The 15629-nt window shown below is 34.4% G+C and overlaps 1 protein-coding gene across 1 annotated transcript; it reads right to left on the bottom strand.

The window, feature by feature from the left end:
• Window positions 1-3812: 3812 nt before the first annotated feature.
• LOC101887228 (aquaporin-like) lies at window positions 3813-9809 on the bottom strand. Its single transcript, XM_059127867.1, has 3 exons — window positions 9609-9809; window positions 4205-4769; window positions 3813-4135 (listed from the first exon to the last, which is right to left on the bottom strand). The coding sequence occupies exons 1-3, from the start codon at window positions 9632-9634 to the stop codon at window positions 3923-3925; spliced, it is 804 nt and encodes a 267-aa protein (XP_058983850.1). The 5' UTR covers window positions 9635-9809; the 3' UTR covers window positions 3813-3922.
• Between the last annotated feature and the right edge of the window lie 5820 nt (window positions 9810-15629).

Genomic DNA, 15629 nt, shown 5'->3' with positions numbered 1-15629 from the left:
GTTTAGGGCGTGGTCGTGGTCCTGCATGTCAATTTTTTGTCATAGGCTGTAGTGCCCATTACGAACTTTAAATACGAAATTTAAAAAAATTTCAATAAAAAAATGTGCCTTAAATCATTCGAAAAGCGAATATCGGGAGCTATACGATATCGTGGTCCTATATAGAGAATTATCTTCCAAAGGGTAAATTATTCATAAGGAACTCCTTGTGTGGGTTTTCAGATAATTTCATTAAAAACTGAGACTAAAATCATCAAAATATCGAATATCGTTATATTGGGAATATACGATTTCGTGGACCTTATATGTGGTGCCGTTATATATGGCCTGTATATAGCGTGTATTTCTCCCATAAATCATCAAAATACCGAATATCAAGAGGTATCGTTTATGGGGGTCATACGATACCGTTCACCTACATGGGCAATTCCATTTCAGGGGGTAAAGTACGCACAAAAACCTCCTTCTGTAGAATTTTAAATATCGTCGACAAGTATAGCCCACCTTCGAACTTGACCTGCCTGAAGATAAAAGACTAATCTGTGTAAAATGTTAGCTTCCTATCTTAATTCGTTTTGACTCTAGCTTGATAACAACAAGCGGACAGGGCTAAATCGTCTTAGAATTTAATATGCCCCCTTTACTTAATATACCCTCCATACTATGTGTAGTATAGGGTATAAAAATCATGCACTCAAAGTTTAAGTTTGATATAAATATTATCCTTACGATTTATTTAGCCATACTTTAACTATGCAATCAAATGTAAACGAAAATTATGCTTAAAATTAAAATGTCTCAAAGTATGTGATCACCAAACGTTAACAAAATTTTATTCATATGATCCCTAAAGTATGCAATAGTTTTTTATTTGGAAAAATCTCCCCATATAAACCTTTAAGTAAATTTATTCCCAGTATTTTTGAGGTGAATAAAATGATTTAAATTTGTTGGTTTATAATAAGGGTGGATTTGTTGTGTGTTGTATTTGAAATATTGTTAGAGGTAAATAAACATGTATGGAAAGGCATAGGTCGGTCGGTGTTAATTGCGTATTAAGGCTTTAGAGTGATTTACATTTAAAATAGGTCAAAACTATCCTATAAAATCGATTTTCACTAATCGATTTCTACTAAACATGACTGCAGTGACCTCTCCAACAAAACATCTTGCCGTGGAGTGCATGTTATGTCTTTCAGAATAGTTAAGTATAAAACCGAATTAAACAACTTAATTTGATCAAAAGTAACGCCCTTGATGTATTAATTTTATCATATAAGACGGTAATATATATGGGAGATATATATTCAAATCTGGACCGATCTCGACAAAAATTTGCGAAACTTATTTTTATCATGTATTCAATATCTTGCTATGGGGGGTATTATACGGATTTGGGTTATTTAGATATACAATCAGATGAAATATATATGGGAGCTATAGCTATATCTGAACCGAAATGGAGCACACTTGATTCTAGGCTACATATGCAAGTCTCTGCCAAAATTCTTCTCATTTGGGCTAATATTACACATTTGGCGAACAATATACTTGAAATCGAACGAAGATATATGGTAGTTGTATCAGAATATGAACCGATTACGATAAAATTTCGCTGAGGTATTATCGAGCTGTATTTGATGCCCGGTATCAAATATCATTGTTGTGGAGTGCCTATTACGCATGTGAGGTAAGGGTATTATATCTTTGAGCATTTGTTTGCAAAAATGGAGAAGGAAGCGAGATAGAACCATAGTTACTTACGAGGATCTTCATAGAATCACATTCTGAGACAATTTATGCATGTCAGTCGCTCCGCCCATCTGTCCATGTGTTCTTTTGAACGAAATGCAGGCCGCAGTAATTATCCGATTGAGATGAAATTTTCACAACCATTATTTATTTGGCCAAAGGACGAACCCTATTGAAATTGGTGGAAATCAGTTCAAATTTAGACATGGCTCCCATACCGACTTTTCGTTAATTGTACAGCAAATGGCCAATATCAGCACAAAAGTCCTGAATTTTGGCACATCCGATCGAATTCAGTCTAGAAGCAAGTACATCGAATTCCGAGAAAGTCGGTTCAGATATAGTTATCGCTCTCATATATAGGTTTCATCCAATTTCGTGTTTTAGTCCCTCACATTTGTAATGTGCACCCCACAAGAGATGATATTTGGTACCAGATATTAGATACAACCCAGAAACACCTCTGCTAAATTGTATCAAGATCGGTTTAGATTTGGATATAGCTCCCATATATATCATCAACCGATTTTCGGTTAATTGTGCACCAAATGGCCAATATCGTTCCAAAAGACCTGAATTTCGGCACATCCAACCGAATTCAGCCTAGAAGCAAGTACATCAAGCGAAAAAAATATATGCTATATATTTCATCCGATTTGATGTTTAAGTCCCTCACATTCGTAATATGCACCCCACAAGAGATGATATTTGGTACCAGATATCACATACAGCCCAGAAATACCTCTGCCAAATTTCATCAAGATCGGTTCAGAGTTGAATATAGCTCCTAAATATATATTCAACCCATTTCCGGCTAATTGTGCACCAAATGGCCAATATCAGTCCAAAAGACCTGAATTTTGGCACATCCGACCGAATTAAGTCTAGAAGCAATTGCGTCAAGACCCTCATATTCGAAATGTGCATTGGACAAGAGAAATCGGCTATGATTTAGATATAGCTCCCATATATATCCTTAATCCGATTTCAGGTTTATTGTGCAAATAATGGCTAATATCAGCCCAAATGGAGTGAATTTCAGAACGTATCTTTCCATTTGGTGGGACTCGGCTCCGATATATATATTTATACCCTCCACCACAGTATGGTGGGTACATAAATAAACTTCTATGTCGATTTAACGATGTCCGTTCGTCTGTGGAAATCACTCTAGCTTCCAAACGAAGTGAAATAAGTTGGTAAAATTTTACTCCAATGTATTATATCTCTGCAGGACTTCTGGTATTGAAAATGGCCATAAAGGTCCCCATATAACGGTACCTCCCTATATTCAGTATTTTGATGATTTTAGCGACATTATTCACTGGAATTGTTTTAAATATGGTATTTGAAATTCGTAATGGATAGTACAGCCTATGACAGAAAATTGTCTATGCAGGTCCATGTCTTCGTATAGCCCGTATATAACGGTACCTCCCTATATTCGGTATTTTGATAATTTTAGCGACAATATTCACTGGAATTGCTTCAAATCTGGTACTTGAAGTTCGAAATGGATACTACAGCCTATGACAGAAAATTGTCATTGCAGGTCTACGTTTTGGTGTAGCCCCCATATAATAGCACCTCTCTATATTCGGTATTTTGACGATTTTAGCTATATTATTCGCCGATTTTTTTAAGTTTGGCATTTGAATACCGTAATGGCTTTTTTTTTTGAAAATTGTCAAATTTATTCTAAATGGTGGAGGGTATTCAAGGTTCGGCCTGGCCGAACTTACAGCTTTTTTTTCTTGTTTTTATATAATCCTTCTCGAAGTAATATCATGAACTCTATAGCAATGTTATTTAGTATAAAAAGTTAAAATGTCTCCACCAAATTTAGTGAAAATCGACTCAGAATTGGATATGTCTCCCATTCCCTTCCCCTCCCCTTCCCTCTGAAACCAAATTATATCTGCTCTAAAGCCAAATGTTAATGGGTGCTATGATCTACTTCAAATAAATTCTTTTGTTACGGGAGCTCTACTAAATATGCATAGTGGTATAGGGTATCATGTAGTAGGCCCCGACCGACTTTTGACTTTTCCTTACTGATCATTTTACTATAAATGACATGTATATTTTCCTATATAAATATCGAATACGATCCTTATCATAAATAATATGAATTGTAAATAATTAATTTATACTACTCTGATGAAAAATATTAAGACAATGGAACATCTTCCAAGCTTCGCAATTTATGATGGACGGTTTCAGCCTTGACCTCACGTCTGAAAACCATTTTATAAGCGAATGCTGTGATTATGGCAGCAGGCAAAGGACCAATCCAATAAACCCAATGCCTCGTGAAGTTGTTGTTCCACAATGCAGGACCAAAGGAACGGGCTGGGTTCATACTGGCACCGGTAAAGGGACCCTTGAAAATATACACATAAAATAATATTTTTCTATGAAATAAAATAAATATTTAAATTAAATTACTTACAGCCGTCAAAGCCAAACATGCTATGGCCAAGCCAAACTTAATTGGCACAGAATCTTGATATTTTGCATTTCGTGGATCCCAGACACCACAACAAGTGATAATCAAAACTGCGCTTATTACGAATTCTACTAGGCAAGCTTGTCCAGCAGTCACATCTGGATGGGGGGTTGTTACACACAATCCACTCGAGAAGGTATTTAAGGCACTTTCAGGCAACGCAATCTTCAGCAAACCATACCCTATGATACTTCCCAACATCTGGCCACAGAAGTAGACCCCAACCATGGGTGCTGAAATTATTCCATAAATATAGGCGGCAATGGAAACAGCTGGATTCAAATGAGCCCCAGAGACACAACCAAAACATTGTATCACCACCATGACCACAAAACCGAAACTCAAACACATTTGCAGGTTACTATTGGGGAAGAAATCGGTGCTCACACAACCCATACAGCCCAAAAAGATCATGATGGCTGTACCCAAAAGTTCTGCCATAAATGTACATATTTTATCCAAGGTATCCGACTTTAGTTTCAGTTTTTCTCGTGCATTTTTAAAGCAACTGTAAATAAAAGAAAAACACAAGTATTATAATTTAAAATTTTGTTAATTTTATAATTTGCGCTTATGTGGTATAGATTATTATTCCGGCCGAAACATATGACCCTACCTACAGAAGAAAGACCTCTTGGTCCTTGAAAAATATTCTTTAAAAAATCCAAGATTTTTAGTTTCTTGGTTCTTGAAAAATATTCCTTAAAAAATCCACGATTATTAGACTCTTGATCCTTGAAAAATATTCCTTAAAAAATCCACGATATTAGTCTCTTGGTCCTTGAAAAATATTCCTTAAAAAATCCACGATTGTTAGACTCTTGATCCTTGAAAAATGTTCCTTAAAAATCCACTATTGTTAGAATCTTGATCCTTAAAAAAATATTCCTTAAAAAATCCACGATTATTAGTCTCTTGGTCCTTAAAAAATATTCCTTAAAAATGCACTATTGTTAGACTCTTGATCCTTGAAAAATATTCCTTAAAAAATCCACGATTATTAGTCTCTTGGTCCTTGAAAAATATTCCTTAAAAAATCCACGATTGTTAGACTCTTGATCCTTGAAAAATGATCCTTAAAAAATCCACGATTGTTAGACTCTTGATCTTTGAAAAATATTATAGTCTCTTGGTCCTTGAATAATATACCTTAATAAATCCAGGACTGTTAGTCTCTTGGTCCTTGAAAAAATATTCCTTAAAAACTCCACGACTATTAGTCTCTTGGTCCTTGAAAAAATATTCCACACAAATCAACGATTATTAGTCTATAGATCCTTGAAAATATTCCTTAAAAATCCATGACTATTAGTCCTTTGGACCTTGAAAAATATCCCTTAAACATCCAAGACTATTAGTCCTTTGGACCTTGAAAAATATTCCTTAAAAAATCCACGACTATTAGTCTCTTGGCCCTAGAAAAATATTCCTTAAATATCCACGATTATTAGTCTCTTGATCTTTGAAAAATATTCCACAAAAATCAACGACTATTGATTTGTTGTTTCTTGAAAAATATTCCTTAAAAATTAAGGATCATTGATTGGTCCTAGAGAAAAATTTCTTAAACAATCAAGGATTATTGGCATCCTGGTCCTAGAATTTTTTTTTTCAAATAATAAACGATTATTGATCTGTTGATCCTCAATAAGTATTTATTAAAAAATCAACGATAATTGGTCTATTGGTCCTTGAATATTTCTTAACGAATCAAGGGTTATTGGACCGTTGGTCCTTAAGAAATAGTGAACGATAGGAGTGTAGTATTTAGATATGAAGGAAGTTTACGAAACTTGTACTTATGTGCACCAAAAGTACTATATGGTACTAAATTTGCACAATTTCTATTTGAGTGAACCGATAGGACCGAATTTTGGGAGAATCCTGAAAGTTGGAAATACGATTTTTTTTGGATTGTAGAACTGAGGAATGTAGGTAGTTGTGGAAATTCCTACACATGTGTACTAAACAATACTAAATTTGGTACAAATGGTAGTAAATTTAATACAATTTGAATTGTGGGTGAACCGGTAGAGTTACAATCCTGAAATTTTAAAATAAGATTTCCATTGGTGGGTAGTTATGGAAATTGGTAGGTAGTGTACTAAATGGTACTAAATTTGTTACAATTTGGATTTGGGTGAACCAAAATTACTGAAAATTTGAAATAAGATTGCTGATGGAGTATTATATTGGGATATATGTTTAGTTTTGGAATTGTTTACTTATGTGTACTAAAATTTACTAAACAAAGAAAATTTGGAAAATTTGAAAATTTGTATTTGGGCGAACCAACTGGGATGGAATCCTAAAATTTGGAATTGGGATCACTAAGGGAGTGTAGGATTGGGTTATGTAGGAAGCTTTGAAAATTCGTACTTAAGTGTACTAAATGGTACTAATTTTAGTACAAATTGTGATGAGCAGATGGAGCTGGAATCCTTAAATTTGGCACCAAAGGTTTATTGGAAATTGGAACTTCAAATTTATGAAATTTTCTAAAATGATTCTAAACTTCTAAAATGGTACCATTTGGTATTATATGAACGGATAAGACTAATAACTTGAAATTTTGTATGAGAATCAAGGTTGGAAAGTAAGATTGATATATGAAGGTGGTTTTGGAAATGTTACTACACATTTCAAGGAAATGTCCTAAATGGTACTAAATTTGGAACAGCTTGGTTTAGTGTGAACGGATGAAACTGCAATTTTGTATTGGGATTCCTGTTGGTAGTAGGTTCGAAATAAAGAGGTGGGTTTAGAAATGAGTACAACAAGCTCACGAAAAGTACCGGATAGGACTAGGTTTGGCACAATTTAGCTTTGGTTGACAGATAGTGCTTTAAATTTGACATTATTGTCGCTGTTCATGTATAGCCTGGACATATGGAAGTGATTGCAGAAATGTGTACTTTAATTGTACGAATAGTACTGAGTGCTACTATACTTGGAATTGGGATAGAGATAAAATTCTGAAATTTGATATTAAAATTACTAAAGGTATTTGTGTTTGAGATATGGTGGTGGTGGCTTGGAAATTCGTTCTATATTTGTACGAAATATAGTAAATGGTACTTTGATATTGAGATCTGTGTTCGGAACCCGGCATTTGATTTTGAGTCTTCTGTTGGTCTCTGGAATTAAGATATGGTTTTGGATATTGCACGAAAAGTACTAAATAGTACTAAATTTGATATTGGGAAAGGGATAGAGCTGAAACCGCTTAAATTTTATATTGCGATAACTGTTGGTCTCTATGAATATGGTTTTTGGCTGTTTTACAAATGAGTGCTAAAAGTACTAAATAGTACTATTATACTATTATATCATTGGATAACGCTGGAATAGCGCTAATTTGATATTGAGGACTCTGTAGGTATTTGGATTTGACATATGATGGTGTTTTTGGATATGCATACTGTAATTTAAAAAAAAAGTACTAAATAGTACCAAATGCGGTATTGGGCTAAGGAAAAGAGCTAAAATCCTGTAACTTGAAATAATTGTTACTGTTGGTGTCCTCTATTTGCATGAAAAGTATTAAATGGTACTCAAATTCATATTAGGTGAAAGGATAGGGCTGAAGTCCTCAAATTTGATATTGAGGTCTCTGTTGGTATCTGGAATTGAGATATGGAAATGGTTTTAAAAATGTGTACTATAATTGTACGAAAAGTACTGAATGGTAATATATTGAGGGAATCTATGGAGCTGAAATCCCAAAATTTAATATTGAGGTATCTCTCATAGTATCTTGTCTTGCGATATGAAGGTGGTTTTTGGAAATATGTACCATAGCTGTACTAAATGGTACTAAATTTGGCAGCAGAACTGAAATTCTGAAATTTGATATTAAGGTCACTGTTGGTATCTAAGGTTGAGATATGGAGATTCTTTTGAAAATGTGCACTATAATTTTTCCAAAAGTACTAAATTTTCTATTGGTTGAAGGGACAAAGTTGTAATCCTCAAATTTGATTTGAATTTGTAGTACCTACTAATGCAAATATCCGAATATCAAACTTTATTAATTTCCTTTCCTTTATTGACCACATACAATTTTTATACCCTCCACCATTCGATGGAGGGTTTATTAACTTTGTCATTCCGTTTGTAACTCCTCGAAATATACATTATAGACCCTACAAAGTATATATATTCTGGGTCAGCGTAAAATTCTAAAACGATCTAGCGAAGTCCGTCTGTCTGTCTGTCTGTCTGTCTGTTGTAATCACTCTATCTTTCGAACAAATTGAGAGAGGAGGCTAAAATACATTTGCATATATGCATAGTTCACCAGTAGACAGGCTAAGTTTGTAAATGGGTCATGTCGGTCCAAGTTTTCGTAGAGCCCCCATATTATTTACCGGAATTATTTGAAATTTCATATTTAAAGTTCGTAATTCGTATAGGCCCCATATAACGGTACCTTCCGATAGTCGGTATTTTGACGTTTTTAACAATATTATTCACCGGAATCGTTTCAAATTTCGTATTGAAAGATCTTAATGTAGGTCCACGACTTCGTATGTCCCCATATAACGATTTTCATTTAAGTGGTATTTTCCAGATTTTTTTTTTTAAATTTTTCAGGTTCCTTCCAAATGGTGAAGGGTATTATAAGTTCGGCCAGGCAGAACTTAGATGCTTTTTTACTTGTTTTAGATTTTAGCCTCAGTCTTGTCATCTGGGCATTCAGTCTCTTTAATGCAGCACTTGTATGACTATTAAGCCAAGTTCAAGGTTATTTTTCAAATAATTGCTGTGATGGCAACACTGCTCTCTCTCTCTCTCTTTCCCTCTCTCTCTCTCTGACATGCAATATCATTTCTTGTACCACGTATATACATCCAATTGGAATTTTTCCAATATTTCGTGGTATTATCTAAAATTAAAGATTTATATCTTAATTCAGTTCACTACCACCTTGGCAATAGCCAGGGCAACGCACGAGTAGCAAAGAAATATTTGTTTTAAACAATTTTTTCCAGTTAAAACAACTTTTTTGGTTATCTTCAGACAATGTGGAGTGCTTTTCAAACCGTCAGTTTATCATTTATTAACGATCAAAATAAGTAATATATAAATAAATATTGGCAATGGCTGGAATTTTGTGGATGGCCATGTTAATATGTCTGCCATTCTATTAGACTACCTAAATAGACGTCATGATGGACGATATATTTTCAAAATTGTAATCATTTTTATATCACAGGGTTATAACACTTTATTTTCATTGACACTTTGAAAATTTGTTTTATTTATTTATTTATTTATTTATTTATTTATTTTTTTTTTTTTTTGTTTGGAAATTTTCAATGACATTTATGAAAACTAAGCCCACCTTTTAAACGCTTCATCTGCTTTCATTTTTCGTTTCAAAAAAAAAATAAGACAACAAAACCGGAATTTTTCTTTCAAAATCAATGAATGTTTTTGTTGTGGTTGGTAAACTCTTTGGCAATGAGACAACACTTGTCGTTTTTCCCGCTTAAAAAATCTCTGACTTCCTTACATCTTAAGACCACAATTGAAACTGTGTGTGCGGCGCATTTGTCTGCATTGCAGTCTGCAAGAGAATTCCGATGAAATATTACAAACTTGTTGTGTGTTTTGTGACCATCACCAAATGCATTTTGTATCTTTGAATGGCTAAAAAATTTAATCTTGGAATTCCATAAAGCCTAGGTACAGGCTTACGCTCTCTCTCTCTCTCTCTCTCTCTATTTCTCTCCCGCAATGGATACCGGTGTCGTGGTTGTATTACAAGAATTTCTTGATTCATGTTCTGTGTCAGAGGAATGTGCGTTGTGTGAGGTGCATGTCAATGAACATATATACATACATACTTATATTTGTTTAACGGAATAATAGCCATTGGCGTAGTTTTTTAGATTTTGCTAAAATTTGAGTGCCCCTTCAACAAACTTTTCATTGGCACCAAATAAGTACCCTGAATCTTCAGAATCAAGTGTGATAGGAAGTAGTAACGAATCGCTGACTTGTTTCGCAAGTTACGACAGATAACATTATTGAACCAGTAAAGAACGTCTTAAAGTCGGGCGGGCCGACTTTATGATACCCTACACCACTTTGCTAATTTAGTAGAACACCGCATAACAATTAAAAGTTTTTACGGGAGAATTCAATCATACACGCAATGATTATAATTATAATTTAAAGTTCAAAAGACTAAATATGCCAAAGCATTTGTATCTTTTAAGTTCGGACTTGTATTTGTATTGGTGCACAATTAATTTGGTGCACAATTAATTTGAAATCGGATAAATATATATATATGGGAGCTATATCCAAATCGGAACCGATCTCGATAAAATTTGGCAAAGATATTTCTGAGCTGTATTTGATGTATTTCCCTGCATATCGTTGTTACGGAGTGCATATTACGGCTGTGGGTAACAAATATAACAAATCGGATAAAGAGTATATATGGGAGCTATAGCTATATCTGAACCGATCTTCACCAAATTTGACATACTGGCTTCTAGACTCAATTCGGTCGTAAGTGCCAAATTTTATCCCATTTGGGCAAATATTAGAGGTGGTACACAATCAAAGGTAAATCGGACGAAGTTATATATGGGAGCTATATCCAAACCTGAACCGATCTCGATATAATTTAGCAAAGGTATTTCTGAGCTGCATTTGATATATTTCTCCAAATATTGTTGTTACAGAGTGCATATTACGGCTGCGGAGGACAAAAATAACAAATCGGATGTACAATATATATGAGAGCTATAGCTATATCTGAACCGATTTCGATCAAATTTGGCATACTTATTTTTAGGTCCAATCTGATCATACGTGCAAAATTCCATACCATTCGGTCTGATATTACACGTTTGGAGCACAATAAAAGGCAAATCGGGCGAAGATATATATGGGAGCTATATCTAAATTTTGACCGATTATCTCCAATTTCAATAGGGTTCGTCCTTGGGCCAAACAAATGATTTGTGCAAAATTTCATCTGGATAGGGCAATAAATGCGAACTGTACTTTGTTTACAAAAATACATGGACAGACGGAAGGACGGACGGACATGTATAAATCGGCTCAGAATGTGATTCTATGCAGATCATCAAAAGGAACTATGGGTCTATCTCGTTTCCTTTTGCCTGTTACAAACAAATGCACAAAGACACAATACCCTGACCACCTTGTTGTGTAGGGTATAAAAATGTGTTATCTTGGACCCCATATGGGGGAGCCACCAGAAGAAATGGTCCGATCTCTAACATTTTTATAATATATCTTGTGTTAATGGAAATATTGGAATGTAACAAGTCTGAATGGAATCGGATGTTAATTTTGTGTTTTATGAGCTCAATGGATATTTAAAATCGTTACCCTCTGTAAGGGAGGTACTAGAACTGGAACCGATATATTCCATATCCACATCAGACCTTGGTTTAATAAAAATATTGTGATGTGTGTAATTTGAAGACACTCGCGCTGTTACATCACATGTTATAAGAGTTATAATTCAAAATTTTGAATCTTTGTGGGGGACGTTCATGATAGAGTGGACCGATATTACTCATCTCCAAGCTCTATCTAAATTTGACAATAATATTACGATGTACCAAGTTTGGATCAAATCGAATACTCCCTTCGAGGGTTATGGTGCTCACAAGCAGCCAGACAGACGGACGTCGCTAGATCGACTCCAAATGTCCTGAAACGGATTTAGTCCAAAGAGACCTAGGGTCTAAACCAGTTATTTCTGTGAGGCACGTTTTGCCGTATCAAATGATATATACTCTCTTTAGCCATATGGCTGTGGGTATAAAAAAAAAGTATTTCTCAAGAAGAAGTTCTTTTCTTCATAATCACTGTAGAATCCACATTATCTGCAACCAAATTAGCAGAAACTTGACAATAGGGGTTCTCGGTAGGTTTATACTCTTCTTGCAAAAAATATTTGATTCAGGGCCTCAATTCTTGTTCTATGAAAATGCGAAATGGAAACTTTTATAAAGGAAAGAAATGTCAAATGAAAAATTTTATAAAGGAAATATTTTTTCATTTCATATTTTTATAGAACAAGAATCCAGCCCCAGGTCCATTACTTGGTATAGCCCCCATATAACGGTATAACGGCATAGCCCTCATATAACGGTATTTTTGAGATTTCTGACACAATTTCTAACCAAATTACCTGAAACTTGACAATTGGGGTTCCCGATAGGTCTGTTCTCATTTTGCGAAAATATTCGATTAAGGTCCGCTAATTGGTATATCCCCCGTATAACAGTTCCACCCATTTTATTGTAATAGAAATTTGCATATACAGGTCCACATTTTCGTATAGGTCATATTTAAATGTATGTAACTTTATTCGGTATTTTGACGATTTTTCAATTATATCATCTTTATCAGCCGCTTATTTTGATCTAATTATCACCCAATTTAAACCTAAATGATAATGCAAATAAATCGGCACATTAAAGCGGCATTAAGACGTTTACACGGGCTTAAACGCAAATCAATCAAAATCAATTAACACCTTGAGAACAATTGCAAACGAGCCGAATGAGTGAAACATGTGTCGGCGGGTATTTAATAGATTAAATAAATAACAGCGAAATGGTATGGAATGTGATGTACATAAATCGTATGTATTTTTTGAAAAGTAGATCAACGATCTTTACTCACAGGTAGTTCTCAAATTTAGGAAATAATTTAGTTGTTTGTCTTGGGTACGAGATTAATATTTTGTATCTAATACCAACAAATATTTGAAGCCAGACACTTGGGCAAATATTTTCAACCAAAATACAATATGCTAGACAAAAGTTTACATAAATAATTAACTTAAACATAATAGCATGAATGGAAATTTCTGATTAAGTAATATTTTTTTATAAATATTTTTATTCTCGCCTACATCAAAATATGATATTTTTTGCTTAAAAGGTTCTACATCACACAAATATACCACTAATACTTAGACTACGGATTTATATAACCGACATCCGTTCATCAGTCCATGTATTTGTACCCCACAACGCTATGGTGTGAGAATATTTTAAATTTGCTTAGGTCAAACAATTTTTAACACCTCGAAATAATTTGAACTAATCCCTGTATTTTGAAGTAATTTTTATAGCCAGTAATATTAAAAACTACAGTTAAAAATATATCTAATATTATGTATTGGCAGCGACAGTAAAGTTTGACTTTTTGAAAAGATGTATCACAATTCCTCAACTACGAAAACAAAAATATATCACTTGCTCTCGGAAAACCTAGAATGGCAAATAAAAACTGAATAGCTCGAAAAGTTAGATGCACACATTAAATAAATTCAAAACAGGAGCGAACTTTTCAAAGTGGCGCCCAATCAAGCATAAGGTTTTTAATACCTCGAAACATTTTACAACAATTCTTGTATATTAAAATAATTGGTATTATCAGCAAAATTCAAACAAGTAAACAAACCTGTAAGTTCGGCCGGGGCGAACTTTGAATACCCTCCACCATTTTGGTACAAATTTAGCAATTTTCAAATAATTAAAATCCGTTAAAAATTCTGTTAAAATCTTCAAAAATACCGAATGCAGCCGTACATTAGAGTCTATACGACAACGTGGACCTGCATAGGCAATTTTTGTCATAAGCTATTACAATATTCAAATGCGAAACTTGAAAAATCTGTTTATAATGAAGCTAAAATCATAAAAACACTGAATATCAGAGGGTACCTTTATATGAGTGCTATACGAAGACGTGGACAGGCAATTTTCTGTCATAGGCTGTAGTATGCATTACGAATACCAAATTTGAAATAGTTCCGGTAAATAATGTCGCTAAAATCATCAAAATACCGAATATCGGAGGGTATCGTTATATGAGGGCTATATGAAGACGTGAACCTGCACAGACAATTTTCTGTCATAGACTGTAGTATTCATTACGAATTTCAAATACCAAATTTGGAACGGTTCCGTTAAATAATGTCGCTAAAATCATCAAAATACCGAATATCGGGGGGTACCGTTATATGGGGGCTATATAAAAATTTGGACCTACATGACCCATTTACGAACTTAACCTGCCTACTGGCAAAATATACATGTGTGCAAAATTTTAGCCTTCTATCTCAATTTGTTCGAAAGATAGCGTGATTACAACAGACAGACAGACAGACAGACAGACGGACAGGGCTAAATCGTCTTAGAATTTTACGCTGATCAAGAATATATATAGTTTGTTGGGTCTGACGTGAGTATTTCGAGGAGTTACAAACGGAATGACAAAATTAGTATACCCTCCATAGTATGGTGGAGGGTATAAAAACTACAGTTAACAAGTTAAAAAGCAGTAAGTTCTGCCGGGCCGAACTTTTAATACCCTCCACCATTTGCAACGAATTTGGAAATGTTTAAAAAATAAAATCCTTAACAAATTCTTTTAAAATTTTAAAAATACCGAATATAGCCGTTATATTGGGGTCTATACGACGTGGACATACATACGCATTGTTTGTCATAAGCCATTACCATATTCAAATTCGAAACTTGAAATAAACAGTGAATAATGTAGCTAAAATAATCAAAATATCGTATATAAGGAGGTGCCGTTATATCGGAGCTGTGCGAAGACCAGGACCAGCATAGACAATTTTTTGTAACAGGCTGTAGCATCCATTATGAACTTCAAATTCCAATTCTCAAACAATTTCGGTGAGTATTGTACCTAAAATCGTCAAAATACCGAATATAGGGAGGTACTGATATATGGGGCCTATACGAAGACCTGAACCCGCACAGACAATTTTCTGTTACAGACTGTAGTTCCCATAACGAACTTCAAATACCAATTTTGAAACAATTCCGTTGAATAATGTCGCTAAAATCATCAAAATACCGAATATTGGGAGGTACCGTTATATGGGGGCTATATGAAGACGTGGACCTGCACAGACAATTTTCCGTCTTATGGTGTAGTATCCATTTTGAACTTCGAATGCCAAATTTGAAACAATTCCCGTGAATAATGTCGCTAAAGTCATCAAAATACCGAATATAGGGAGGTACCGTTATATGGGGGCTATATGAAAACGTGGACCTACATGACCCATTTACGAACTTAACCTGCCTACTGGAAAAATAAACATGTGTGCAAAATTTTAGCCATCTATCTCAATTCATTCGAAAGATAGCGTGATTACAACAGACAGACAGACAGACGGACAGACAGACAGACGGACAGACAGACAGACAGACGGACATCGCAAAAATCGACTTAGAATTTTACGATGATCAAGAATATATATACTTTGTTGGGTCTGATATGAGTATTTCAAGGAGTTACAAACGGAATGACAAAGTTAATA

Source organism: Musca domestica, unplaced genomic scaffold (genome assembly GCF_030504385.1).
Source record: "Musca domestica strain aabys unplaced genomic scaffold, Musca_domestica.polishedcontigs.V.1.1 102, whole genome shotgun sequence".
Taxonomy (NCBI): domain Eukaryota; kingdom Metazoa; phylum Arthropoda; class Insecta; order Diptera; family Muscidae; genus Musca; species Musca domestica.
This window is presented reverse-complemented; position numbering and strand designations above follow the sequence as displayed.

Coding starts and splice junctions, on each gene's coding strand:
- LOC101887228 (XM_059127867.1), bottom strand. CDS start 9,634: ATGAAAGCAGATGAAGCGTTTAAAAG. Junction 4,770..9,608: donor GCAGATGAAGCGTTTAAAAG/GTGGGCTTAGTT, acceptor TTTTATTTACAG/TTGCTTTAAAAATGCACGAG. Junction 4,136..4,204: donor CATGTTTGGCTTTGACGGCT/GTAAGTAATTTA, acceptor TATATTTTCAAG/GGTCCCTTTACCGGTGCCAG.